The sequence below is a fragment of the Helicoverpa armigera genome, chromosome 15, assembly GCF_030705265.1.
Source record: "Helicoverpa armigera isolate CAAS_96S chromosome 15, ASM3070526v1, whole genome shotgun sequence".
In the NCBI taxonomy this organism is placed as follows: domain Eukaryota; kingdom Metazoa; phylum Arthropoda; class Insecta; order Lepidoptera; family Noctuidae; genus Helicoverpa; species Helicoverpa armigera.
This window is the reverse complement of record NC_087134.1, coordinates 3,377,389-3,401,714: the sequence shown is the minus strand read 5'-3', so window position 1 is coordinate 3,401,714 and position 24,326 is coordinate 3,377,389. Positions and strand designations below refer to the sequence as shown.

At 34.5% G+C, this 24,326-nt stretch overlaps 1 protein-coding gene and 1 long non-coding RNA gene across 2 annotated transcripts in view; both read right to left on the bottom strand.

Annotated features, from left to right (window-relative positions):
* The window catches only part of LOC110371224 (ceramide transfer protein), a 44,963-nt gene that overhangs the window by 15,050 nt on the left and 5,587 nt on the right, over window positions 1–24,326 (bottom strand). The window contains exons 4-6 of the mRNA XM_064037979.1: window positions 23,881–24,051; window positions 21,094–21,244; window positions 20,593–20,653 (exon numbers count right to left, since the gene is read on the bottom strand). Coding sequence (XP_063894049.1) covers window positions 20,593–20,653; window positions 21,094–21,244; window positions 23,881–24,051 — 383 coding nt within the window. The remainder of the gene's footprint in view (window positions 1–20,592; window positions 20,654–21,093; window positions 21,245–23,880; window positions 24,052–24,326) is intronic.
* Window positions 9,402–12,860, bottom strand: LOC135117812 (uncharacterized). Its single transcript, XR_010277183.1, has 2 exons — window positions 12,689–12,860; window positions 9,402–9,909 (listed from the first exon to the last, which is right to left on the bottom strand). It is a non-coding gene; the product is annotated as an uncharacterized LOC135117812 (long non-coding RNA).

Below are 24,326 nucleotides of genomic sequence, written 5' to 3'. Positions count from 1 at the left end.
ACCTATTCAAAACCTCGCTAACATTATTATAAAATTCATCCATGTATGTTGACCGCCAAACTTTGTCAACCTCCCAAATTAGCTTCATATCCCTCTTGGGTAGAATTTTACCTGAACATTACCGAGCATATTCCCGAGTACAAAATAAACACCTGCTCCTAAGCTACACTTTATCTTCACTAGGCAAAGCTTTTAAACAGCAGTATATTACATAAATTGTCAAGTGGGGGCGCATTTCGCCACCTGTTTTGCGAATCCCCTGACACTCTGGAGTAGATACGGCCAACATCGTTTTTAAGATCCGAAGTTGGAATGCAGAAATGATTGTTCGAAAGAGTTACCAAGTTAAGGCGTAAGGCCTAAGGAGGAACATGATAGGTTTTAGTCAGTAAGAGTCTGACACTCCCTCACGCTGCTAACCCAAAGCAGGATTTTTTTCATTTGATGATTTCGTCCGAAGTCAGCCGTTCGGGTATGCGGTTCCAAAGAACTATCTCCTTCCAAAAAATGAGGAACGTCCTCTTTCCAATGTCTATAATTTTAGGAACAATTTTCCTAATTCGCCTATAGTGTACCTTTATAGGTTAAGTTTGCTTTACGCCCCAAATAAGAACAATAGGCCGTCTGGTACCTTTTGTGACCTCGATTAGAGTCTGGGTTAGCGAAGGGTTAATTAGGGGGCTATGTATCTTTTGTTTTATGTTATTGGGCTATTAGTTCACGCCTTTATTATCGTGTGGTTGGAAATGGCACATTAATGAAAGAGTCGAGACGAAATATCAAGACAATTTTGGGGCAGGAAAAGGAATTTAGAATGATGAGTATTGGTTCATAATATCATAGATTGTTTTCCTACTTCTTTCGCAAGATTTTCGAGTCCTTGTCTTTGTCATGCTAGCAGATTGACGTGTGATCTATGAATAGTTTCTAGAAATTGCAATAACATAATATCTCGAACACATTTCGAAGAACTAGCGGTAACAAAACACCAGACGACAAACACTACGTATTATATGATTCTAATGTATTACAATATAATTAGTTTACAGAGACGACAACAGATGTAAAACCCAGTAATTTGTGACGGGTTTATCTTTATTATTGGTTGTTAGAACTTATTATTTACTGAAGAACCTTATGTAAATGAAAACATTTACTTTATGGTGTTCAGATAGCTAGAATGACTGTGAAGACATTATTCAAAAGAATGATTGAGCATAGTAAACCTTAGGGCCGCGGCTTAAGACTCATATTGAAATCAAACCATTATGTAAAAAAAACGAAATTAAAAAATGTACACTAAATTACAATTATTCATACTTAACGAGTTTCAGAGCCTAATTTATTTGAAACAAAACTACGTACAAAGTCAATTAAACTAATTTGGGCAACGCATTTCGTCGCGTGTTCGCTTCAGTATAAAATGGGTGGAATACCATACCATAGGTACAGCCATACGTTACGACGGGATGTTTGGAATTCCCGCTGAAGGGTACGAAGGCGCACCCCGTTATGGCGCCATGACGGTTGTGACGTCACTAGGGCACTCCCCATAGAAACGCTATACATAAATAGATGGTCCCATCGCGATTCGTAATCGTTCCATGTCTATTCTGGGACGCTATTCCGGCAATACGCTTTGATTTAGCCAAATCTTATAAAATGTTTGAAATATAACGTTGGTTGTTTGAAAGATGAAGTTCGTTTGTAAACATATCTGAACGGAAACAGAATTTCCTTTTGAAATTGATATTAGAACTATGTATGAATATTACTTCACTCCCAGCTATCGGGATTGTTAGTAGGTACACTAGATACGAGATAAATAGTAAAACATCTGCTGTGTGAGAAGTACATGAAACGAAAATATCAGAAACCAGGACAACAAAAACACCTTTGATTAGATACATCACGATTCACGAGTGAAGAATACAAAAGAAAGCAATTGGAACTTTTCAATCAGAAATATTCCAGACACACAAATACTAAAAACGATACTTTCGCAATGGCTAATTTAATGTTCAAAATTTTTCATGGCAGTTCGAATCCGTGATTCAGAGCACTTATTTTATAAGCGTAATATTTATTTGAGGGACACGCGATGTTCGCATCAATTTTGCATATTTCTATATGACCCGCGGGAATCTATCGCATTTCTAAAAGAAAGTTTTGCGATCTCTAATGTCTGGCGAAAAGACAAGGAAAGACAATACAGAGGCAAGATGATAGTTATTTTGTGCACTTTATGATGGTAGGCAACCAAACTATAGCTGAATAGTAGTTGATGCCGTCAACGAAATTATTCTTCACCACTTCACAACAAAAATAATTCCAAATGCACACCTTGACCTTTCATTATTAATTTCAGAAAAAAAAACAAAGCTAGACATCCTATTTTCAATTCCTTATCTAATCTGCTTAAAACATGAACAGAATCGAATATTTTGACCACTTATGTGCGTCACATCCAGTCATCCGATTTATATTGCTTTGCAACCTAACACATAAGCCAAGGTTAACGTATTTTATACGGACGGACGTAGAATACTCACGAACTCACAATAGTTCTTTGTTTCGGGATACCAGGGTATTAGCACATCAAAGGAGTATCTGACGTACAACATACTGAGTCGTTAGCGGTACACTAAATACTTGTGTTATGAAAACAGGTAATACCGAACATTTTTGTTTTCGTGTTACGCGGTTTGTTTTTAGCGATAAAGCAGGTGGGTAAACAGTGCAAATCATTTGCATTCTTATCTCGAAATGCATACAGTTTACCTACATGTCGGAAAAGCGACAGAAATTGTAAAGAAGTTTTCTTACATTTAACACCTGGATTGTCGCCTCTTTTAAATAAATTATTACATTAATATTATATGAGAAAAATTACGTCCTTCAAGTAGTCCTTGTATTCAACTAGCGAGTCATAATGTGAGACAAAGCAGATGGTACTGGGTCACTGTGATGATAAGACAATTTCATGACCTATTTTGTTTCATTAAAATCATTGATTACAAATTACTGGACTCCCTTAATGGTCTAAATATGACCCATTATCCTATTATTTCAAAGTTACCTTCAAATATTAGGTTAATAGGACTAGAACTTCCAAATATCAGAAAGACAGTACCATGTGTAGAACATTCGTGACTTAAATAATTACAGTGTAAAATTCCACTTTATTGACAAATTAACTAAGAAGCTATTCTGAAACATACAGCCTTGGCCAAAAGTATTGAGCACCTTACAAATTTCGCTAGATCACGGTAAATATGGGAGAAACCCGAATCTATCGTTGAAGTATTCTTTTATCGGTTATCTATAAAGATTTTAAAACAATGACTTATGCCGCAGTTGACAATAAAACACCTGGGTGCAAGAAAATGTGTCTTTTACAATTTTTGAATTTATTTTCTAGTTCGCTACCATCGCTCGTTGAGACAACATCCAGTGATCTAGTGCGCCTTTGGTAATTTATTTCAAAGTTTTAAGTGTTATAGTTGCGATAAGCCAAAATGAAACGAACTTTATTTAGAATAACGAGTGCAGATACAGCTTCTGTACGGGCAAGGGAAATCACAAGTAGAGATTTCCAAAACTGTGAAATGTTCGCGCCGATCCGTGCATTATGCTATTCAGCGATTCTCTGATACCGGATCACATCAAAATACACCGAGAACCGGGCGCAAACGCATCACCATAGGCCGTCAGGATCGTCAGTTACTGAGAGAGTCATTAAGAAATAGGAAAAAAACATCTTCAGAGCTCGCTGCTGAGTTTTCAGAACAAATGAAGAAAACAATTTCTGCTCGAACTACTCGTAGAAGGCTTCAGAAAGCTGGTCTGAAAGGCTGTAAAGCTAGGAAGAAGCCATGGCTCTCCGAGAGCAACAAAAAAGCTCGGTACAAATGGGCCTTACAACACCAAACTTTCACCGCTGAAGATTGGTCAAATGTTGTGTGGTCAGACGAATGAAACTTTGAGGTGAGTAAGTCAATTTAATGCCCTCACAAAACAATATGAAATGGTTTAAATTCTAAACGCACAGAGGAAGTTCTTTTTATTTCCGGAACTCAATATTTTTCTCTTTATTGCAGATTTTTGGTACACCTGGTGTGACCTTAGTGCGTCGCCGGGTGGGCGAAGAATTTAAGCCAGAGTGTGTGGTCCCAACCGTAAAACACGGCGGCGGCAGTATAATGGCCTGGGGTTGCATGACAGATTCTGGAGTTGGCGAATTGTTCGTGTGTGAGGGCCGCATGGACTCTTCTAAGTACATGTGCTAGAAACTGCGTTGCTGCCTTCATTCACGAAACTTTTCGGTGACACGAACATGGATAGTGATAAATGCCAGCAGGATAACGCGCCTTGCCACAAATCTGCCCGCACTATGACTTGGTTTTAGGAAAATAGCATAGAGCTTCTTGACTGGCCTGCCCAGTCGCCAGATCTGAACCCCATAGAACATTTATGGGGTTTATTAAAGCGTCGAGTTAGGCGCCACACAATTAACAACAGAGAAGAATTGAAACGCTACCTGCGCCTAGAATGGAACGCGATTACTGCTGAAGACTGTAAAAATCTTGTTAGCTGTTTACCAAAAAAAAAATCTGCTGTAATTAAGGCAAAGGGTGGACCCACAAAATATTAATTTTCAATGAATAAATAGTAAATTACAAATAAAAAAAAGTTTTGTTTTATTTCTGTTTGATACTCCGCATAAAACTGAAAGATGTCATGGGTGCTCAATACTTTTGGCCAAGGCTGTAATTACATTGTATTACAAAAAGAGCCAGAAGAATACTTTAACATAGCAACTCATTCCCATAGGAGTAAGTCCTTCACACCAAACCTTTGCAGACCCAAATATACCTTAATCTACTCTAGTCCATGACGACACAATCCCAAGTTGCGGTCAGCAAGCTTGTTACGGCAACCGTAGTGGATGACGTCACACCATCAGACGTAATGATGAGGGGAACAAAATGTTCCTTTTTATAGACACCCTGATATTTGCCGGTTTTACGCTAGAGACCAATGATGACATCAGAAAGGTCAGTAGATACAATTTAAATGGTTCACATCATAAAGTTGAGGCTAAAAACATAGAAGCCAAACTTATAAATAATGCTGAACAAGTTAGACAATAAAATAACAATAAATTGAGTTTTTGTTGATACTGATTCATCACTATTGTCAACAACGAATACCTTATAAGTTACACCTGTAATAAATATTTTATTTCATCGTTTTCCCGATAATATCAATCAACAGAACATTGTATACGGAAGGAAAAGAAATAAGAATCTTAAACCAACACAGACTATTATGGAAGAACTAATTATCATAATCAACAACGTATGTAGTAATAATTAGCTTCCAAATTAGGCTTCAGTTGCGAATTTGGAGGATCAAGATTTTTGAACCCACATACCGAAGATATTTCTGACGACGGTAGAAGAATATTATTTGTTGCTATAGAAACTCTAAATAATGGTAGATAAAATGGTAAGGGAACTTTCCATGAAGTGGAAGCCTTTTACGAGAATATCGGACATCAATTAATTATACTTGAACACATAAATGAAAGTGGTTCCCATCAATTATAACGCGGCCCGACAGTGATGGAGGCTTTGATTGGATGTTATACATTCATACTAAACGATATGCGTACGAGAATGTTATGTTGTAGAAGGTATTAATTACGCTATTACACAATCAACTCAAACTCGAATTAATAATGGCAAAGAAAAAAAAAGGCAGTGAATATTAAATAAAATAGTGCACAAAAACTAACCCAGCTAAAGTAACAATATGAAGTTTTCATAATAGCAAATGTTCATTCATGAAGTTACATACAATACAGTTTCAAAATTTTACTTTAAGGACAACTAGGTACATGATAAGGTAGAAATTCATTTTATGCTGTGTATAAAAAGGGAATCTGTACCTTCACATAAATTCAGTGATTTGGAAACCATATTAAACACATCACTTGGTGAGTGTTTAAACAAAGCCGGTAAAGAATAAAACATTGAAGGAAGGGTGACCACCAAAACATTGAGGAACTCTCCAAAAAAAATTTTTTTTTTTCATTCTTGAAGGATCAAAAGAATCTAGCAAGAAAATTAAACTATCGCAGCTGCAAAATAACAACAGAACCCAAGAGCTGACATTCAAAACTCGCGTGGGACTAACTGACGTCCTGAAACGATCATTACCGAAGTACAAACAAATCTACTAACACCAATCAGTTAAATGCCAAGACATCAAACATTTTGAAAGGCAATCGTTATAAATTAACTTTACCACGAAAGACTAGGGTTCCCAAATCGATAGGCATTGTTCAATAACCTTCGACTAATCGGTTTACACTCGATCGGAAACGATTTTAGAGGATTTCGTGGGTGAAACAGCGCTGGATATAAAATGTTATCTATAGAGTAGCAAGGTCATGGTCTGATGAACTCATTCGTAGTACGTTTAACATTTGCAAATGGTAACACAGAATATCTAATAGGGGGCGTTCTTGATACGTTTTTGTGTTTATCTACTTAATACATGATTGTACTTATCCGATTAAAGCACCAAATTGCAACAATGACGCATCGATTTATTTATAGCTTAAAAATCTTTAAAAGGATTATCAATAGGGCCATTAAATTCAACAGGTGACTGAGTCACCTCGTACTTCTCTATGAGTAACATTTTTGTAGGGCATCACTAATCATTTTTATTTTTAAATACATCGCTATTGTTTATAACAAATATGTATGATTCACTTGTATTACCAGCCAAGTCGGAATATTATTTAATCTGATTAGAATGCAGGTCGGTCAGTGACTTATAATCATGTACAATGGAAAGTCATCGCGTGTGAGCACCGTTTTCTTCATACAAACCTGTACTTAGAGGATTATAGTAGAAAATATCCTACTAATCCTAAAGACTGAAACCGTACATACATTTTAATTACTCTTTCACGCAAAAACAGCTAAGTGGATTTAAGCGAATTTTGGTACACTAAATACACCATGTTCTGGATTAGCTCGTAAATTCGATTAATACTACAAGCTTGTATGACAAAAGTAGGTAATATAAATTGATGCAAGGTGATCAGATATTCGAACAGCGAGCCATATGGTACGATGACGTAGTGCAGAACGTCATACGACAAACGACGTAAAACACGTCCAATTTTGGGGCATGTCATGTATCGAAATTGTCATTAATGAAATCAAAATATGAAGCCTAAAATAACTCTGTTAAAATAGCTACGTTATTTCTGACATGGATAAATTGACGTAATAAAAATATGTCGGTTTGTGTTTGAAAATATTTGCCTTTTGGAAATATACCATTAGGCTGTTCATAATACATCACTGTAGCTTCTAGCTTATCCGTTTCTCTCATGTTTCCACGTTAACACAATAACGTAGTAAGTTCAACTAAAACCTATACTCCAATTTGCATAAAAATTTAAATTCCTTTTATTTATACTAATATGAAAAAGAGGAAAACTTTGTTTGTTTGTAATGGATAAACTCAAAAACTACTGGACCGATTTTAAATATTCTTTCTCCATTAGAAAGCTATATTATCTGCGAGTAACATAGGCTATATTTTATCCCGGTGCGGGCATTAGCTCCCACGGGACGCGGGTGAAACCACGGGAAAACGGCTAGTCATAAATATTTTGCACGCGCTACAAACGACCCGTAATTGTGTTGAATCAAAAAGTTCAACATTTCGATACGATTACAAGCACTGACAAAAGCCTAATGGGCAAATTTTATCGTGAACGGTATCTAAACTATTCATAGCACATTCATATTTAATTACAAAGCCATTAGGCCGCCATTTTCTTTTTTTAATTTACGATCGCATGCGTTGATAGTGAGTAACGTCTTTATCAAATTGAGTAGCTTCCAAAGTTACTACTTATTTTGATAATCTATAATAAACTAAGCTTTAGCTGTGCCTTTGCACTATTTGTTCTATATTCCTTCTTGTCTATGTATAACTGTGTACATAAACGAATTAAATAACTAAAAAAACTTATAAAAAAAAACATATTTTAATAGTGTGAACTGGCAAATATTTCTACAAATAAAAGGCATTCATTCCTCCTATTTCTGTGTAGGACAACTTAACAAACCTAGCTAATTAGACTAATACCAGCTTAACTCAAGCTTAGTCTAGCATACCAAAACTACTTAGCATAATAACATAAAAGCTAAACGCCGCCCGATCAATGACAAGTGGTGGGGTTAATGACCTCCACCCCACCCCCGTGCCCATGCACTGAACTTAATAACCTTTGTAGTATGCAATAATAATAAATATTGATCAATATAGGCCAATCAACGTGGTTAGTATTAGTAATGGGAGCTTTCTCACCGTGTTACGACCACAGAACAAGCCTCTCTAGCTTCAGTTCTGACAAGCATCAAAATGAGCAATGGTTTTTTTTTTTGTTAAAATAATAATAAATAGATATTAAAACGATGTTTTTTTAATCAGTAAAATTCAATCTCGATAAAAACGTACCATGCAAACTCGGATACGAAATTCCAAATTCAAAATCCCTTCGTACTGGCAACAAAAAAGATGACAATCTAACGTGAATGAAATAAAAATATGCAGCACTGCAATGTCTATTGATTATTCCCGTTGCATATAAAACAGATGAGGTTTAAGTGCACTTGGCACATTGTCAATGGTCCATTGTCCTATAACGAGTTAGTAGAGCCTAGGTTTGACCTAGGCGCCGTGCCAGCTGGGTAGACCTAGGGCTGTCACTTTCAAGTGTAGGTAAAACATTTGTATGATGATAACGGTTGTTGTTGCATGGTATGAATAACAAGTTAAAAGTTGTGGTAACTGTACTACAATTGCACAGGAAAAAAGTTGAAATATGTGTGTTGAAACACAAAAGAAACAGGCAGTTGTTTTTGTTTCATTTTTTTCCTCATTGACTGTACTCTATTGAAACACCATTAAAATAGAAAGTGTTTCGTAAAGCCATTATTACTATTTACTATTAAAAAAGTACATTAGTAAATTAAAATCATACATTGCAAAATGTATACAAAATTCTTTGGCCTCTAAATATCTTCGTAAAATAATGCCACTTAAAAATTTTAATACGTATTCAGCAGCATTACAAAACCCTAGTTAATCTACATTATTAAGCTAGTTTAAGATATGCTTATGTCACAAGAGAGCTCTCAAGATTCGAGACAGGCGGATTACACCAGTTGCAGTCGCGATTAGCTAGCTCGGCGCGCCTGGATTCACTTATCTTTTGGAATTCCAGACGGGTGAACTGAATGACGAATATCATGCATTTTGAAGAGGTAACTATAGGAGGTATGGGATTAAAAGAAATAATATACTAATTTGATATTGAAATATTTATTCTATACTTTAAATGGTACTTGGAAGCAATACGTCCGTCTAACAAGATCCCGTGACGCAGTGTGTGTAGAGTTAAATAAACAGTAGATTGTTCAGATAGAACAAAGAACAATGTTATCGAAAGTTAGGGGTATTAGTTTTTGCTTTATATAATCCAACACGCCCCCTCAAAAATTAATCCCTAACTTTTAGTCATTCGTTAGTTTACTATACAGTATCTAGTCTACAATTCAACATTACAAAGTGAATACCAACTTATAAATACGACGTAACATATTATACTTCCAAGTAAGGTCTGGGACAACTGTACAATAATGGTCCAACATTTGCTGCACAGGATCAGGGAAAACCCAGAAAAACCTGATCAGACCATTTCATAATGAAATTGTACTTAAATTAAAACTTATTCTATACCCAATCCTTTTCTCAGTCTTATAAAAGACACGACTGGTAAAGGTTTTGTCAACAAGTCTGCCAACTGGTTACCTGTGGAAATATAATTTAATTTTATTACATTTTTCTCAACTTGTTCTCTAGAGAAATGATATTTTATATCTATGTGTTTGGACCTTTTATGACTTGTTGGATTATTAGCTATGCTAATACATCCGTTATTATCTTCATATAAAATAATGGGCTTATTAATTTTAAGTTTATGCTTTCTGCCAGAGACTTAAGCCATAATGCTTCTTTAACAGCTTCATATAAAGCCATATATTCGGATTCAGTAGACGAGACCGCTACTGATGTTTGTCTCTTTGTACACCATGTAATTGTATTTTGATCAAATAATTTAAACACATATCCAGTAGTGCTTTTCCTATCATTACAATCGTGGCCACCCCAATCTGAGTCGACATATCCACTTAGGATGTTATTGTAATTATTTCTTGTATATGTTAACTTCAAATCAATTGTGCCTTTGATATATCTTAAAACTCGCTTTAAGCATAACCACAATTCTTTATTGTTCTTATTTGTGTACCGACTTAAAATATTTACGCATGTACTTAAGTCCGGACGCGTACAAAGCATAATGTACATTAAACAACCGATCAGGTGACGGCATGGTGCGTCACACTTCTTATCAGCGTTAAGAGCTTCATAGTTTAATTTAAGCTCCATCGGTGTGTTTATAGGATTGCAATCACTCATATTAAATTTATTCAAAACGGTTTTAATGTAAGCACTTTGGTCTAAAGTAATTTTATCATGGTGTCTCTCTATTTTAATGCCCAAAAATAATTTGATATCGTGTAAGTCGGTCATTTCGAATTTAGTCATTAAATATGCTTTGAAATTATTCATTGTTTGCAAATCTGCACATGCTATAACTAAATCATCGACGTACAAGATTACGTAAATATTTTTAGAAATGTCTCCTTTACCTTTCATATATATACACCTATCTACTGGGGAGTTCTGAAAACCTATTTCTTTGAGACATTGTTCAAATGTTTCGTACCAACATCTAGCTGATTGTTTTAAGCCATAAAGAGCTTTGTTTAATTTGCATACGTAATTATCTTTACATTTTACACCTTCAGGAACTTTCATGTAGATTTCTTCCTTTAGTGTACCATTTAGAAATGCTGTTTTACATCCATATGATGAATCAGTAAATTATATTGATTTGCGTAGCTAATTAAGAATCTAAAGCTTGCTATTCTAGCAACTGGTGCAAATGTTTCATTATAATCACTAAGATATTCTTGACTGAAACCTCTAGCGACAAGACGTGCCTTATATCTTGAAGGTTGACCTGAAACGTCATTTTTAATAGTGAATATCCATTTACAGTCTACAATATTTTTATTTAATGGTTTTGGTACTAATGTCCATGTATTATTTTTCTTAAGAGAATTGAGTTCTTCTCTGACTGCTTTTTCCCACTGATTCCTATCGTTCAGAGATTTAATTTCATTTAATGATTTTGGTATATTACTTGTGATGGATAACGCACTATAGACATCATAGTCATTTTCATTATATGATTTACGCGAACATGTTTTCAGTCTTTCACTTCTTCGTAAATTTAAAAATTCATCAGGTTTATCCTGATTTTTGTGTTTCAAACTACTCTCAGATTCATTTTCAGGTTCATTCGGTATTTCATGACTACCGATTTTTCGAATTTTACTTGTACTGCATTCATCAGATTGAGAGCTATCTGATTTAGGGCCAGAACTATGAGACTTATAAGACACTGATTTTGTTACGGAGTCATTATCAGTTTCGTCTTGGGAATATGTATTATTACTCCGTTCAGGTCGTAATGAAGGCCTAGATTCGATAAAATTAGTCTCATCAATTACAACGTCCCTTACAGTTTCATATTTTTCGAATTCTGTATTCCAAACTTTATAACCATTGGGTTCATAACCTACCAGTATTCCTTTCCACGACCTATTGTCAAATTTGTTTTACTGGTTTTATTATGAACATATACAGTTGAACCGAAAACTCTGAGATTTTTAACGCTTGGTTTCCTATCATGCCACATCTCGTATGGTGTCTTTGATTGACTTAAAGCTTTCGTAGGCGTAATATTTATTAAATAAACTGCAGTTAAAACTGCATTTCCCCAAAACGTTTTGATGCTTTAGTGCCATTTAACATAGCACGAGCTTTTTCTGTTATTGTGCGAACCATACGTTCTGCAACACCATTTAACTGTGGGGTCCTAGGAACTGTTAAATGATAGCTTATGCCTCTTTCTCTACAGTAGTTTTTCATTTCGGTGGATAAGTATTCACCACCGTTATCACTATAAAGATTTACTACTTTGAAATTGAATTTAGCCTCACTTTTAGCGACATAGTCTTTAAAAGCTGTAAACACTTCTGATTTGTAAGTTAACATATACACCACACAATAATGTGTGTATTCATCAACAAATAAAACAAAATAATTTCTGTTATCTATTGTTGGAGGTGTTATAGGACCACAAACATCTGAATGCACAATAAACAGAGGGCGTTTAATGTAACTTTTGTCTTTAACTTTATTAAAAGGCAGGCGAGTCTGCTTCCCATTTATGCATGCTTCACACAACTTATCATTTGGAGTTACGGTATTTATTTCATCTAAGTCATCAATCATATTATGACATTTTAACTGCAGGAATTTAGTTTTACTTATATGTCCTAGGCGTTGATGCCATAATTCATATTTATTTTCATTAACATAACATGCTTGGGAAGCGGATTCCCCTTTATTACTGGTATTTTAAACTCTAGAACTATAAGATTATTCAATGTCTTACCTTTCATGATGATTTTACCTTCCTTTGTAATTTGTGTGCCTTTGTCATCAAATATTATGGTGAATCCTGCTTGCTGCATCTTTGATACCGATATTAAATTATATGGTACTTCGGCACAGAACAATACATTTGTAAGTATTCCTTGCACTCCTGTTTGACTGATAAGATTTATGTTTCCTTTTAGTTGCTGAAATAAATGTATTGTTTTAGCTACTGAAATTTTAAAGGAGGATTTAAACATTCAAACGATGTGAAGAGATCATCTCTATTTGTGATGTGATCAGACGCTCCTGAATCTAATAGGAATTTAATTGTCGAGTGGTCTTTTTCATAATGGTATGCGCTTGTCATGAACGCAAATCCTGAAAAAGAAGAATTCGAGGTCGTTCCTCTTGCAGGGCAATAGTTTGGACTTGTCTTGTCCTTTCTGGGGCATTGTTTTGTATATTTGTCTGTCTTTTGAAATAGAAACAATCCTGTTTCTTGTGTCCTTTGCGTCCACAGTAATGACATTTCACAAATTTTTGTTTGTTTGTTTTCTTGAATGTTGTATTCTTCAAATAGTTTTGTTTTGTGCGATTGTATCTGTTTTATTATATTTTTCTTCAACATGGAGTATCTTTAAACTGGTATCACGACTCTCGTTTTTAATTTTACTTCGTGATCTAATAGTCTAGTTTTACAAAACCGAGAGTGATATTTTCTTCAGATAGTGTCTCAATTGCAGTGATAACGCCATCATATGTATTCGGGAGAGTAAGTAATAAATGAGCTACTTTGTCCGTTTCCTCTAATTTAGCTCCAGCAGCTGATAATTCTGTCAGCAGATCGTCAAATGTTGAGAAGTGTTTGATCAAGGGTATATCGGCTTTTAATTTTAATCCCAATAATTGTTTTCTCAGCGCTAATTGAGTTGCTACACTTTTCCTTTCATAGATCGCGTCAAAATGTTTAAAACTGCTTGAGCAGTCCCATTTTCATTAATATAATTAAGATATGAGTCCGCCAAATATTCGACTATAATACTTTTGGCTGCCTTATTATTCTTTTCCCACTCAGCGGATCGCGTTCCAGGAATTTCTTCGTCAATAACACTGAGCAAGTTTAACTCTGAAAGCAGTGTACGAATTCTAAATTTCCATACACTGTACTTTTCTCCATTAAAAGGCTTAATGTTTCTTTTCACTTTTTCCATTGTCACAACTTTATTTTTATTTACAACTATGCACTTTACTGTCACTACGCACTACTGAATGTTCTCACTACTAAATGTCCTTTTTCGCACTGGGCCCATAACCTATAGGAGGTATTGGATTAAAAGAAATAATATACTAATTTGATATTGAAATATTTATTCTATACTTTAAATGGTACTTGGAAGCAATACGTCCGTCTAACAAGATCCCGTGACGCAGTGTGTGTAGAGTTAAATAAACAGTAGATTGTTCAGATAGAACAAAGAACAATGTTATCGAAAGTTAGGGGTATTAGTTTTTGCTTTATATAATCCAACAGTAACACAAGTCATGGAGAATGTGTATATGTTCTGAGTATCGTTTAGGTCATTAATTTTAGGATATTGGTTTACCACAATCAATTTCGAAGTATTAATCGTGACAACATTAAGATTTTTTATTTGAAACACGTACAGCGTTAAAAATGATTTTTAGAGCAGTGATTAAGCCTTCGTGGAAATATGGATTTCAATAGATTTTCACGCTGATGATAATATTGCTGAAAATAAAGTAGGTGATCAAGAACTTCAGACTCAGTTTTTCAAAGTATTTTAATGAGTCATTTGTTGTGTGCATCGTTTCTTTATCACACCGCTGATTATGAAAACCCGTCTGGTATTAATCATCCGGAAAAACAGTCAGGGAGATAAACAAAAATATACTAAGTAACATTAATCACCCGATCACCCCATTCTATTGTATTTCTGGGACTTATGATTCATGAACCTCAACTTTATAAGGAGGGAATTATAAAAATACCAGGCGCATGTTCTGGACTCGAAAAATTTCAAATATTTGACTCTTAACCACCAAATTGTCCAAAAATTACATAATTTGATCATCAGTGCTTCAAAACGACAGCTCAGTTCACCTCTTTACCAGAAAGCAGTCCAGTCATTACCTTGCAAATTATGACATAACGAAACCTGACAGTACATACATCAATTTAAGCTATGCACTTTTGGAGAAACATAATATCAGATGTTCTGTGCATTAACCGCAGTCCAATCACGTTTACCTAAGGACAGATTGCTGCTGACAATAATACTATGTATTCTATACTTATTCAGCGATCAATGCCATCGTCCTACAATGTTATTTGTCAAAGAAAAGTCAACTCGACGCTATTCATAGTATCGTTATATTGCAGTTAATATTTGCTGTTCACGTTTACTTGATAAATGTTGAATGTCGTAAATCTGTAATTGCTGTTGTTTGATGTTTTATGTGTTAGAATTGCAGTAAATACACACAGTACTGTCTGTTTACGTACGTATTACTTTGCACATTTCAAAAATAAACTATGGTGAAGAAAACTGCCTTTATCAATGAATATAGTTGTCAGTTTCAAGATATCACAATACAAAGAAAATGCAATATTTGTAAATATACGTATTACATTGCAATCACTCGCTACAATCCAATGAATGACAAAAATGTAACACCTTTTACGGTGTCAATAAAACATTTTTTTACTACTGGAATTTACATAATCACTTTCCAATGGCATTTTCCTCAATCTTTTTTGTCCATACCAAAACAAAATATGCAAGCAAGCTACGGCCCAAATACGGTGTAAAAAAGGTTCTGACTTACGCAAGACATGGTCTAAATTGTCAAATTGCGCTTCACTGGCCTCTTTTTCTCCAAGACTTGTTGAATTACATAATTTACATTATCAGCTATATTATTAACCTACATGACTGACCGAAAATAATTAGGTATGTTATAAAACATAATCTAAAGCTAAATACGTTCCATTTCTCACAACTATGTGGACGATATCAGACGATTCGCGGAGTTACATAACTGCATCGTATTCGTAAGTAGGTAATGAGCGAAAAATATAATACACATACTCGTAGGAAGTAAACGTAATAAAACTGCGCATAATCCTTTCACTTTCTTTTATTGTTTCTTTACGGTTTTAGTGGTTTTAAAAGTGGCCGTTCTTTATAAAATGTAACACCCGTAATACATATTGACATAGACAGGTGTATCCTACTTTTTTCAAGTAGGAAATATTATGAGTAATCTATATATTACTGAGTAAGAATTAGTCATAAGAACTACTGAAAGGGATTGCGTAGTCATTTGGATTAGTGAGCAATCCAGGTTTTCAATGGTGTAATACTCCTATTCATAGACCATGTCATAAATATACAAAGAGTTTAATTAATGCTATGAGCATGAAATTAAAAATAAGATATATTAAGAAACGTTAGTTAGTTAGAGAATGTACTTAGTTTTGATGACAAAATAAATTGTAACGATCGGGGATCTAAACTTTACCCTTCGATCCTTCTAGACGGTAAACAGTTTATCAATGCTAATAAATAACTAATTATCAAACTAGGGTAATGCATTTTCATATGTCATAACAAGACTGGCAAGTTTCATTGCATTACAGAGCCTATGACAATAGAAGCCAATTATTTTATTCCAATTAGTTATATTGATCATCACGATATATCCAAGAACAGAGGTTACTCTCAACTTAAAACGAAGATGTGATCATTGTTTCGTAAATCTCCATTCACATGACACATCAACTATATAACATTTTTCCGCTTTCCTAAATTAATTCCTCTTTGTGTTACTAAATACACTGGTCAACAAAATTAGACCAACTTCCAGCCACAAGAATGAGACTTCACTTTTGAGGATGTTTGAAAACATCCTAAAAAGTGAAGTCTGGTTTATGTGGCAAAAACTTGTTGACCAGTGATATTTGCTATGAAAATGCAGTCTACACGAATGCATTTTCTATCTCAATATTCACTAAAATAATGTTGATACATGATAGTGGAAGAGATACCAGTATTGTTTGTAGGTCAGTGTGTGCGAACTACATGGGCGACGGATCTGAAACCGGCTGCTGGCTGGAACATGCAGCCTTCGCCGTATGTATAGTCTGACTATGCAGGTTGTATATTTATGAATGAACATTTAGAAAATAATTGTTCGATTTTCAAATTGAAGTTGGTTTGACATTACCTACGGCTGAATGATGTTCTGACCTTTGCTTGCCCAGTAAAAAATATTATTTTCTTCATGTGGTATCGCAAACTCTTTATTTACAAATAAATAATGAACTCACAATATTGACCAAGAAAAATCCTATTTCAAATCAAGATTGCTATTGATTAATCTTTCACACAAGCGTGTTACCGATAAGTTCAACTATTGCAAGAAAACACAACGCACTTTTTATAGCTCAGAAAGAAATGAGTTTGGAATTATTTTCTTTTGTAAATAATGAACTAGGTTCGCAAGAAAGTCTGCCCTTGGTTGTTTGATGTCGTTAATTTGGTAGTTAAGTTTTGCCTTGCACCAAATACCATAAGGGCTAAGGGTCAATCATTTACCTTTAACTGCTAGAAATGTGGTCTAAAACTATTTGATTATGTACTTGATAAAATAAATGTATGTTATTTGAATACTTCAGTTTGTTTCATATTAGTGAATGTTTAAAACTTAATTCTAAGGAACTCAATGGATATTTGGGAATCTAAATGGACCGCACTTTAAGAATCCAAAATCATATCAGAATCCTAACATTTTAAGGTAAAATTAAAAAATAAGCCAAATAAAAACGCAAGCTAATGCAAATGGCAATAATGGTTTCAGAAACGCCAAAACTGATTATTGATAACAGTGGTGAAGTAAAACTTTTGAGAAACACCTGGTCAAATAATCCACGTTCACAGAAACCAAAGTCAAAGTGACCTAACATGAAGCAGACCTATTTATTAGTAATGAACCATGCAATCTATCGTGTAAACACAAATCAAACTGTAACAACGCTGACTCAACAACATACCTGTCGCTGTATCTTCTTGAAAATTTTAAACTTCATATTCTTTACTATAATATCACTTCAACACAATACAAACATCACTGAACTTAATGGAAACTAAATTTATATCAAGGCTAGAGATAAAAGCACAGAAATAGCGGCCGAAGTCAACGTAACGCGAAAGTAAATAAATAACAAAATGAAATGTAGACGAACGCACGTCTGTTGCGTTTGGCGTCCGCGCCCGAAGTGAGGTTGGGTAGAAAATAATTCTGTACAAGGCACGCCAATAAAACATTGTGTACAGTGCAACGTAGATATATCGCTAAGTAATTTTCACTTGAATAAAAACTTGGGAAAGTTGTTGGAAACTGTTAACATAGATTGCTATCATTGATATTGATACTGCTATTACAAGTTTATTACTTCTTGTTATCTGTCGTTTATTTGCATAATTTGTTCTTCAGCATTTGATTGTTTATTGTTTGTTTTCAAACTACCCTTGTAGCGTTGATATATGATGAAAGGAGGTTAGATGAACCAAGAGTGTTTAAAGGATGCTAGGTATGTTAATGGACCAAAATTAGTTTTGGATGCCTTTGGTCACTTCTACCATAACATTGAAAAATATCTTCAAGGAGATGAAACTGCTGAATCGTGAAACAAATGCAATAAAATTTATTTTTATTCTTAACGCGAATAATTATAGAACCTAAAAATATACAATTGCTTGTTATGAGTTGAGAGTAACTACCTCCATGACCGCCTGATGCCTTACTGTAGCATATGGGCAATGATATGATAAAAATAGATTTAATCATTATTTTAATTGCAGAAAACTGAGTGCCTGCAAAAACTATGCACTTTTCGGGCAGGTACTTCACTCTCAAGAAAACATACGAGGGCTAAAAATACATCTGTTATCTGAAAAATCTGAACAAAACTGTAATTAACAAACAATGTTATCATAATAAATTGTTGTGTAATTAATACTCTTTTAACTGACACACATGATAAACATGTGGATTTATGGCATCCTATAATAAATATTATAAATAAAAATTTTATATGGATAGTAGGTAGATCACATTGCATAAACCGAAATATGTAAAAAAAAACATAAGAAGAGCCTGATTGGTGACATTTTTGTTATTGTACAGTCAGGTAAGAAAGTGGTCTATTAGTTTTGACAAAAGATCTGATATCACTAGGGTTCTTTTTTCTATTTTCCACGCATGGGTATTGATCTGGGTCTATCTCCCTCTTACGGTGGTAAACCTTTTGATGGACTGAACTAAACAAATCTATCAAAGCAAACTTTTGCTCCACTTGTGCACCATCAATGGAATAATTATTTCGAATACGTTTTGACCTTTAAAAATAAATTATTAATAAACACGTTTGTGTTATTTTTATAATTTCCCCAAATACTACATATTCAAATCTGAATACATATTACATTAACAGAAGTATTAGCCACTGGTCATAACGATGTCCATTTGTATAAAAACTGTAGCGTAGCAATCAATCACGGATTGCTGGAGTAACGTAGTGAGGTCATAGCACCATTATCATGATGGTGACGCGTTACTTAATGGACGACCAGACTAGTTTTTATAACTCAATTCCACTATTTTATTTATAACTAAGCTACAGTTTAAAATTCGAATGCACATGTAAAAAAAATATTTTGAAAATAAATAATTACGTAAACTTTTCTGTCTCTACAGTGGCCAGGTTCGGTCATTTTAGCGTATACCTAGTATGGAAATAATATAGCTCTCCTTATTTGCTTATCTACCTAAAATCAGATCAAGCATTAATAATACGTAATATCGTATATTATGGTGTTATTATGCCGATGTGTCCTTGTACCATCAAGCCAATTCAGGTATACCTCAAAATAGATCCACTCCTGTTTTGGTAATTTGCGTAACTTTTTCAATCCCACATAAGCATAGCATTCCAAATCGGAATTCCATTCTAACAGAATAATATTATAAATAGAATTAAGAATAAAATAATAAGAGCATTATGCAAATAATCCGATAAATGCCAAGACAAAATGACACTGTGACGTCATATCGTACCACTTTAATTGAGCGTCGTTCCCAAAATTCAATCTATCTGTTTTCTTACCAGAGATAGGAGTCTCACATTACTTGTATAGTGGCTAATGGCAGAATTAAAAACTAGAGATGGAATTCTAGTTGGAGACAGAATTCCAATTGAAGATTGAATTACAATCGGAGATGGTAGAATTCCAGTGGGTGATAGAATTTCAACAGGTTGTAGAATTCCAATAGCTTATAAAATCCAAATTCTTATTGGAGATAGAATTCTCACTGGAGATAGAATTTAATCTAGAATTTGATAACAAATAAATCCACAAATAGATACATTATTGGGAACGCCCAGTCACTAGGTGTACTAACTAATCCAGTGTCTACTAAACTAGTCCGGTATGCAATTTGCATGCCAGTGATTAATTTCTTCCGCTCACTAATACGCTTTCTGTGCATAATTTTGCATACTTTAATATGCGTCATTTCGTGGGAACATTTTTGTATGAAAAGTATAACCAGGTTTATTAGATCTGTAATTTAAAAATAAGACCTTTACCTATACTATGTTAACAAATAAAATTGATTTGATTTATTTCGTCGTCGTGTCAGCCGAAAGACATCAACTGCTGGACAATTCGCCAATTTTCTCAATCTTTAGCACTTGTTTGTAAATAACTTTAAATGTCTAAAATACCGCGAAATGACAATGTAAACTAACTATGAAAACAAGTTTCAGTGCTCATGAATTGACTAACACAAACATACAACAAAAATGTTGATTGATCATCATAAGTATAGACTCACCTCATGGTCTGGTCCCGGCTTCGATGCTAACCTCGCTTCTGTCAGCTGGTTCTTCAAAGCCCTGCGGACCACCAACACATTTAGAAAAATATAAATTTATTGCTTATTCCAAGAGAAGAAAAAACATTGTTTTATTTTAGTATAACATGAATTTGTAAATTTCTTACAGATATACAGATATATTCTTCTGGGAAAAACGTCTAAACAGCGCCATCTATTAACTATGCCGTGAACTTTTTAGTCCGTCATTCTTTAATCATTTATTGAAATAGAGATTTTATTATGAGGACAATGCTCAATGCTCTTTAACGCCCTTGGCCATATCTAACGCCGTATACAGAAACAAAGTAAGTTACCAGCGACGATACATCAGCATTTACCGGCACTGGTCCATTTTGGCAACAGTAACATTTGCTTCACATTGTTTCAATATCCTTGCTTTGAGTAACTATAACGTTCGTTTCATTCTGTATACGGCTTAGGGTACTAAAGGCTACTTACATATAAAGCTCCTCTGCCTGTCGTGCTTGCTTCTCCCTGCGTCGCAACAACTCTGCACAGTGCTGTAACGTAGCCACCGTAGCCCCACAAGTGGCTCGGAACGACGCGCTCGTGGCTCGCACCTCGCCGATGTGTAGGCTCAGGTCGTTTCCTAAGGATAGAATGGCTGATTAGATTTTGTTCTACCAAAATAAACATGAAACACAATAATATTTTTTATAAATTACGGAGTAAATATATATCGTCATTTCAATGTACAAAAAATTGGTGATAAATCAGGTCTTCAAATATGTAATTTTTAATAAAAACTCATAAAATGGAAGTTAGGTATGACTTCTGTGAATACTTGAGATACCACATGCCGGTGGGGAGTTCCCCGGATGATCAGTTTCCTACGACGTTAAACATATGTAGGTCAATCTATTTGTTAGTCATGAAACCACAATCTAACGAGAGCTTATATTTACACAAACCTTTTAAATTGTTTGTTATATTTTGATGTCACATAATTGCAAGCGGAATACATGTTCATATGCATAGATCAGTTTCTTTGCAACCTTAGATAACAATAATATGTTGAGTCTACTCTGTTGTTCTGAATATCATCCATCATTTAAAAAATACTGAAACACTTGAAACTATAGTGACAACAACTATAAATTAATGAATAAAGCAATTCATTCAATCTTAAAAATGATATCAACCTCGTGCACAGTAATTGAACATGATGTCATAGTATGGAGATGTTCATTATTTAGAATTATTAATTTGGTTAAATTATAAAGTTTGGTATTAAGAGCGTGTACGCTCGGCGCGCGATGTCAACTTTAGGTAATTCAACGCAAAAAACCGCGCAGACTAGCGTCGCGGCTGTGTGCGTGCCTATCATACTTCACGTATAGTCACACAAACCATTTTGATCCTTTCGAGTGAAATTGGTAGAACAAAAAATATATTATTTAGTAAATAGTTAATAGCGGGAAAATAGTGTAAGTCTATGGATGTCTAAAATATAAAAGCATGAAAATAAGTCGTTAATACTTACACTCTTTTGCAAAAAAATCGGGCACCTATGAAAACCTTGGTTTTGAGGACTTTCTGTATATTACATACAATTTTCAACAGTACTAAATAGTCGACTGATGATTAATGACAATGTTAAGAGTTTCTGTATTTTAACCGATTTCAAAAAAAGAAAGGAGGAGGTTTCAATTAGATTGTTTTGTGATTGTTCTCGATTTCTCAAAGACGCCTGGACCGATTTGAAAAATTGATTGTTTATATGAATGGTCCAGTCCATCCAGACCGAAAAATTGTGGTCAAATAACAACAATTGCCGGAAAGCCAAATATTGGTGAAGAGCTTGGGTTTACCATTGCAAATAAAGTTTTAAGTTATCTATCCTATATGCTTCAAAAGTTATTCGAGATCAGAAGTCAAAATTTGGGTACATCCAAAATGAAAAAAAAAAAATTATAGCTCGATTGGTAACAGACATCTGCAATAAGTGATTTCTAGCCTAAGGAGTCCGCCATATTGGATTTAGACTCGCGACACATTTTTTTTCGAGTTATTCATAGCAAGCCCTTTCATTTGATACCCATATCGTAGGAATGCATTAAAACATTTTTTCTCCATCTTGGGTATACCGCCATATTGGATATAGAATCATACATTGTCATTAAAACTGAACATTCAAACAAAATTTCAACTCAATCGATAAAAAAAATATGCTTCAAAATTGAGTTTTAAATAAAATAGTAATGTATCAAGATTTGTTGGTCGCGCTTGAAATGTACTCTATTCTCGGTATCCACGGCAGAGGTTATTCACCCTACGCGATGTGACGGAGCGACACGTCCGCTCTCTGTGAAGCCTTGCGGCGGTCTGGTTTGAGTTGACTCGCGTGCAGCGTTTTATAGTAGTTTTAAATAATTTATAAAAAGTAAAACGAGAGATTAAATTATAATATAAAGTTTATGTTTTAAAGAAAGAGTTATATTACTATAGTAAATAATTGTTATATTAAATTAAGTAAGATAGATAGGTAAAAAAAGCATTTGAAATTCACAATTTTTCACATTGTTAAAATATTTTTTTCTGAAAGATAGAGACCTAAATCAAAAAATGTTTTCAACTAACTATAGGCATGGGGATTTCGTCTATAAGTAAAAAAATAAATATGATTAGATTTGCCACTGTTTTCACATGAATTTAAGCTTCGAAATAGACGCTGAACGGGAATTTTATAAAACATCTGTTACGTTATACGGGTTTTAAGTATTTAAACTACACAAATTGAAATTTATGTTCAATTAACTATATAGACAGTGAAATTACCTTGCGTTATTAAAAAATAACATAGTTATAGGATAAGTAGTTACTGAGAAACAGTGGTTTGAAAAGTACCATTTTAGGCCAAATGGCGCGCGGTTGACGTACACGCTCTTAATTAAAATAGTTGGCCAGGAAGTTTCATACCAACACATTCTATATGTAGCTTTTATGACCAAATATGGTTTTAGGGTTTGCAGTTATAGCAAAGAGGAAATCAAACGTAAATTTATAAATACTATTGTTATACCTCAACAATCAAATAAAACTAAAATCATTAGCAGTCGCTACACAGAATTACTTCTTTCAGCAGTTGCAGTTATTCGGAAGTTGATATATAAGTATAAGTAAATATTTAATGCCAATTGATATGAAATGCTGTCCCATAAATATTAAAGCTTGCACTAATTTTACCCTGCCAACACCAGTTCTTCTAAACTTAAAAATTATTACCATCAGCCAGTTTAACAGCATCAATAGCTTCTGTGACGTCATCGTTGATCTGCGGGTAAGCTGCCACACACATATCGAAGTACTGCTGCAGCTGAACTGCTTGTTTAGATAGGAGCTCGTTGTATGTGTCCAGCTCGGCTATCTTCTCTGCAAGACGACGGGATGTGCGGCCTGTGAGGGATAAGAGATGTGTTAGCAAGAAACTCCATATTCTTGTAAGTTCTTCTCTGTAGGAAGCTACTTTTGGAATAGGTAACCAGACTGATTTGTACATTTCTGGCAGTCCTTACGAGTACACAGAAGACAGTCTGACAAGACAACCAGTCCACCATACCGAGGGGAGGGGGGTTATCGAGTTGTCCGGGCAACTGGGTTAAGGAAGTCAGATAGGCAGTCCCTTAATGTACTGGTACTCAGCTATATTCTGGAAGCCGACCCCAACTTAA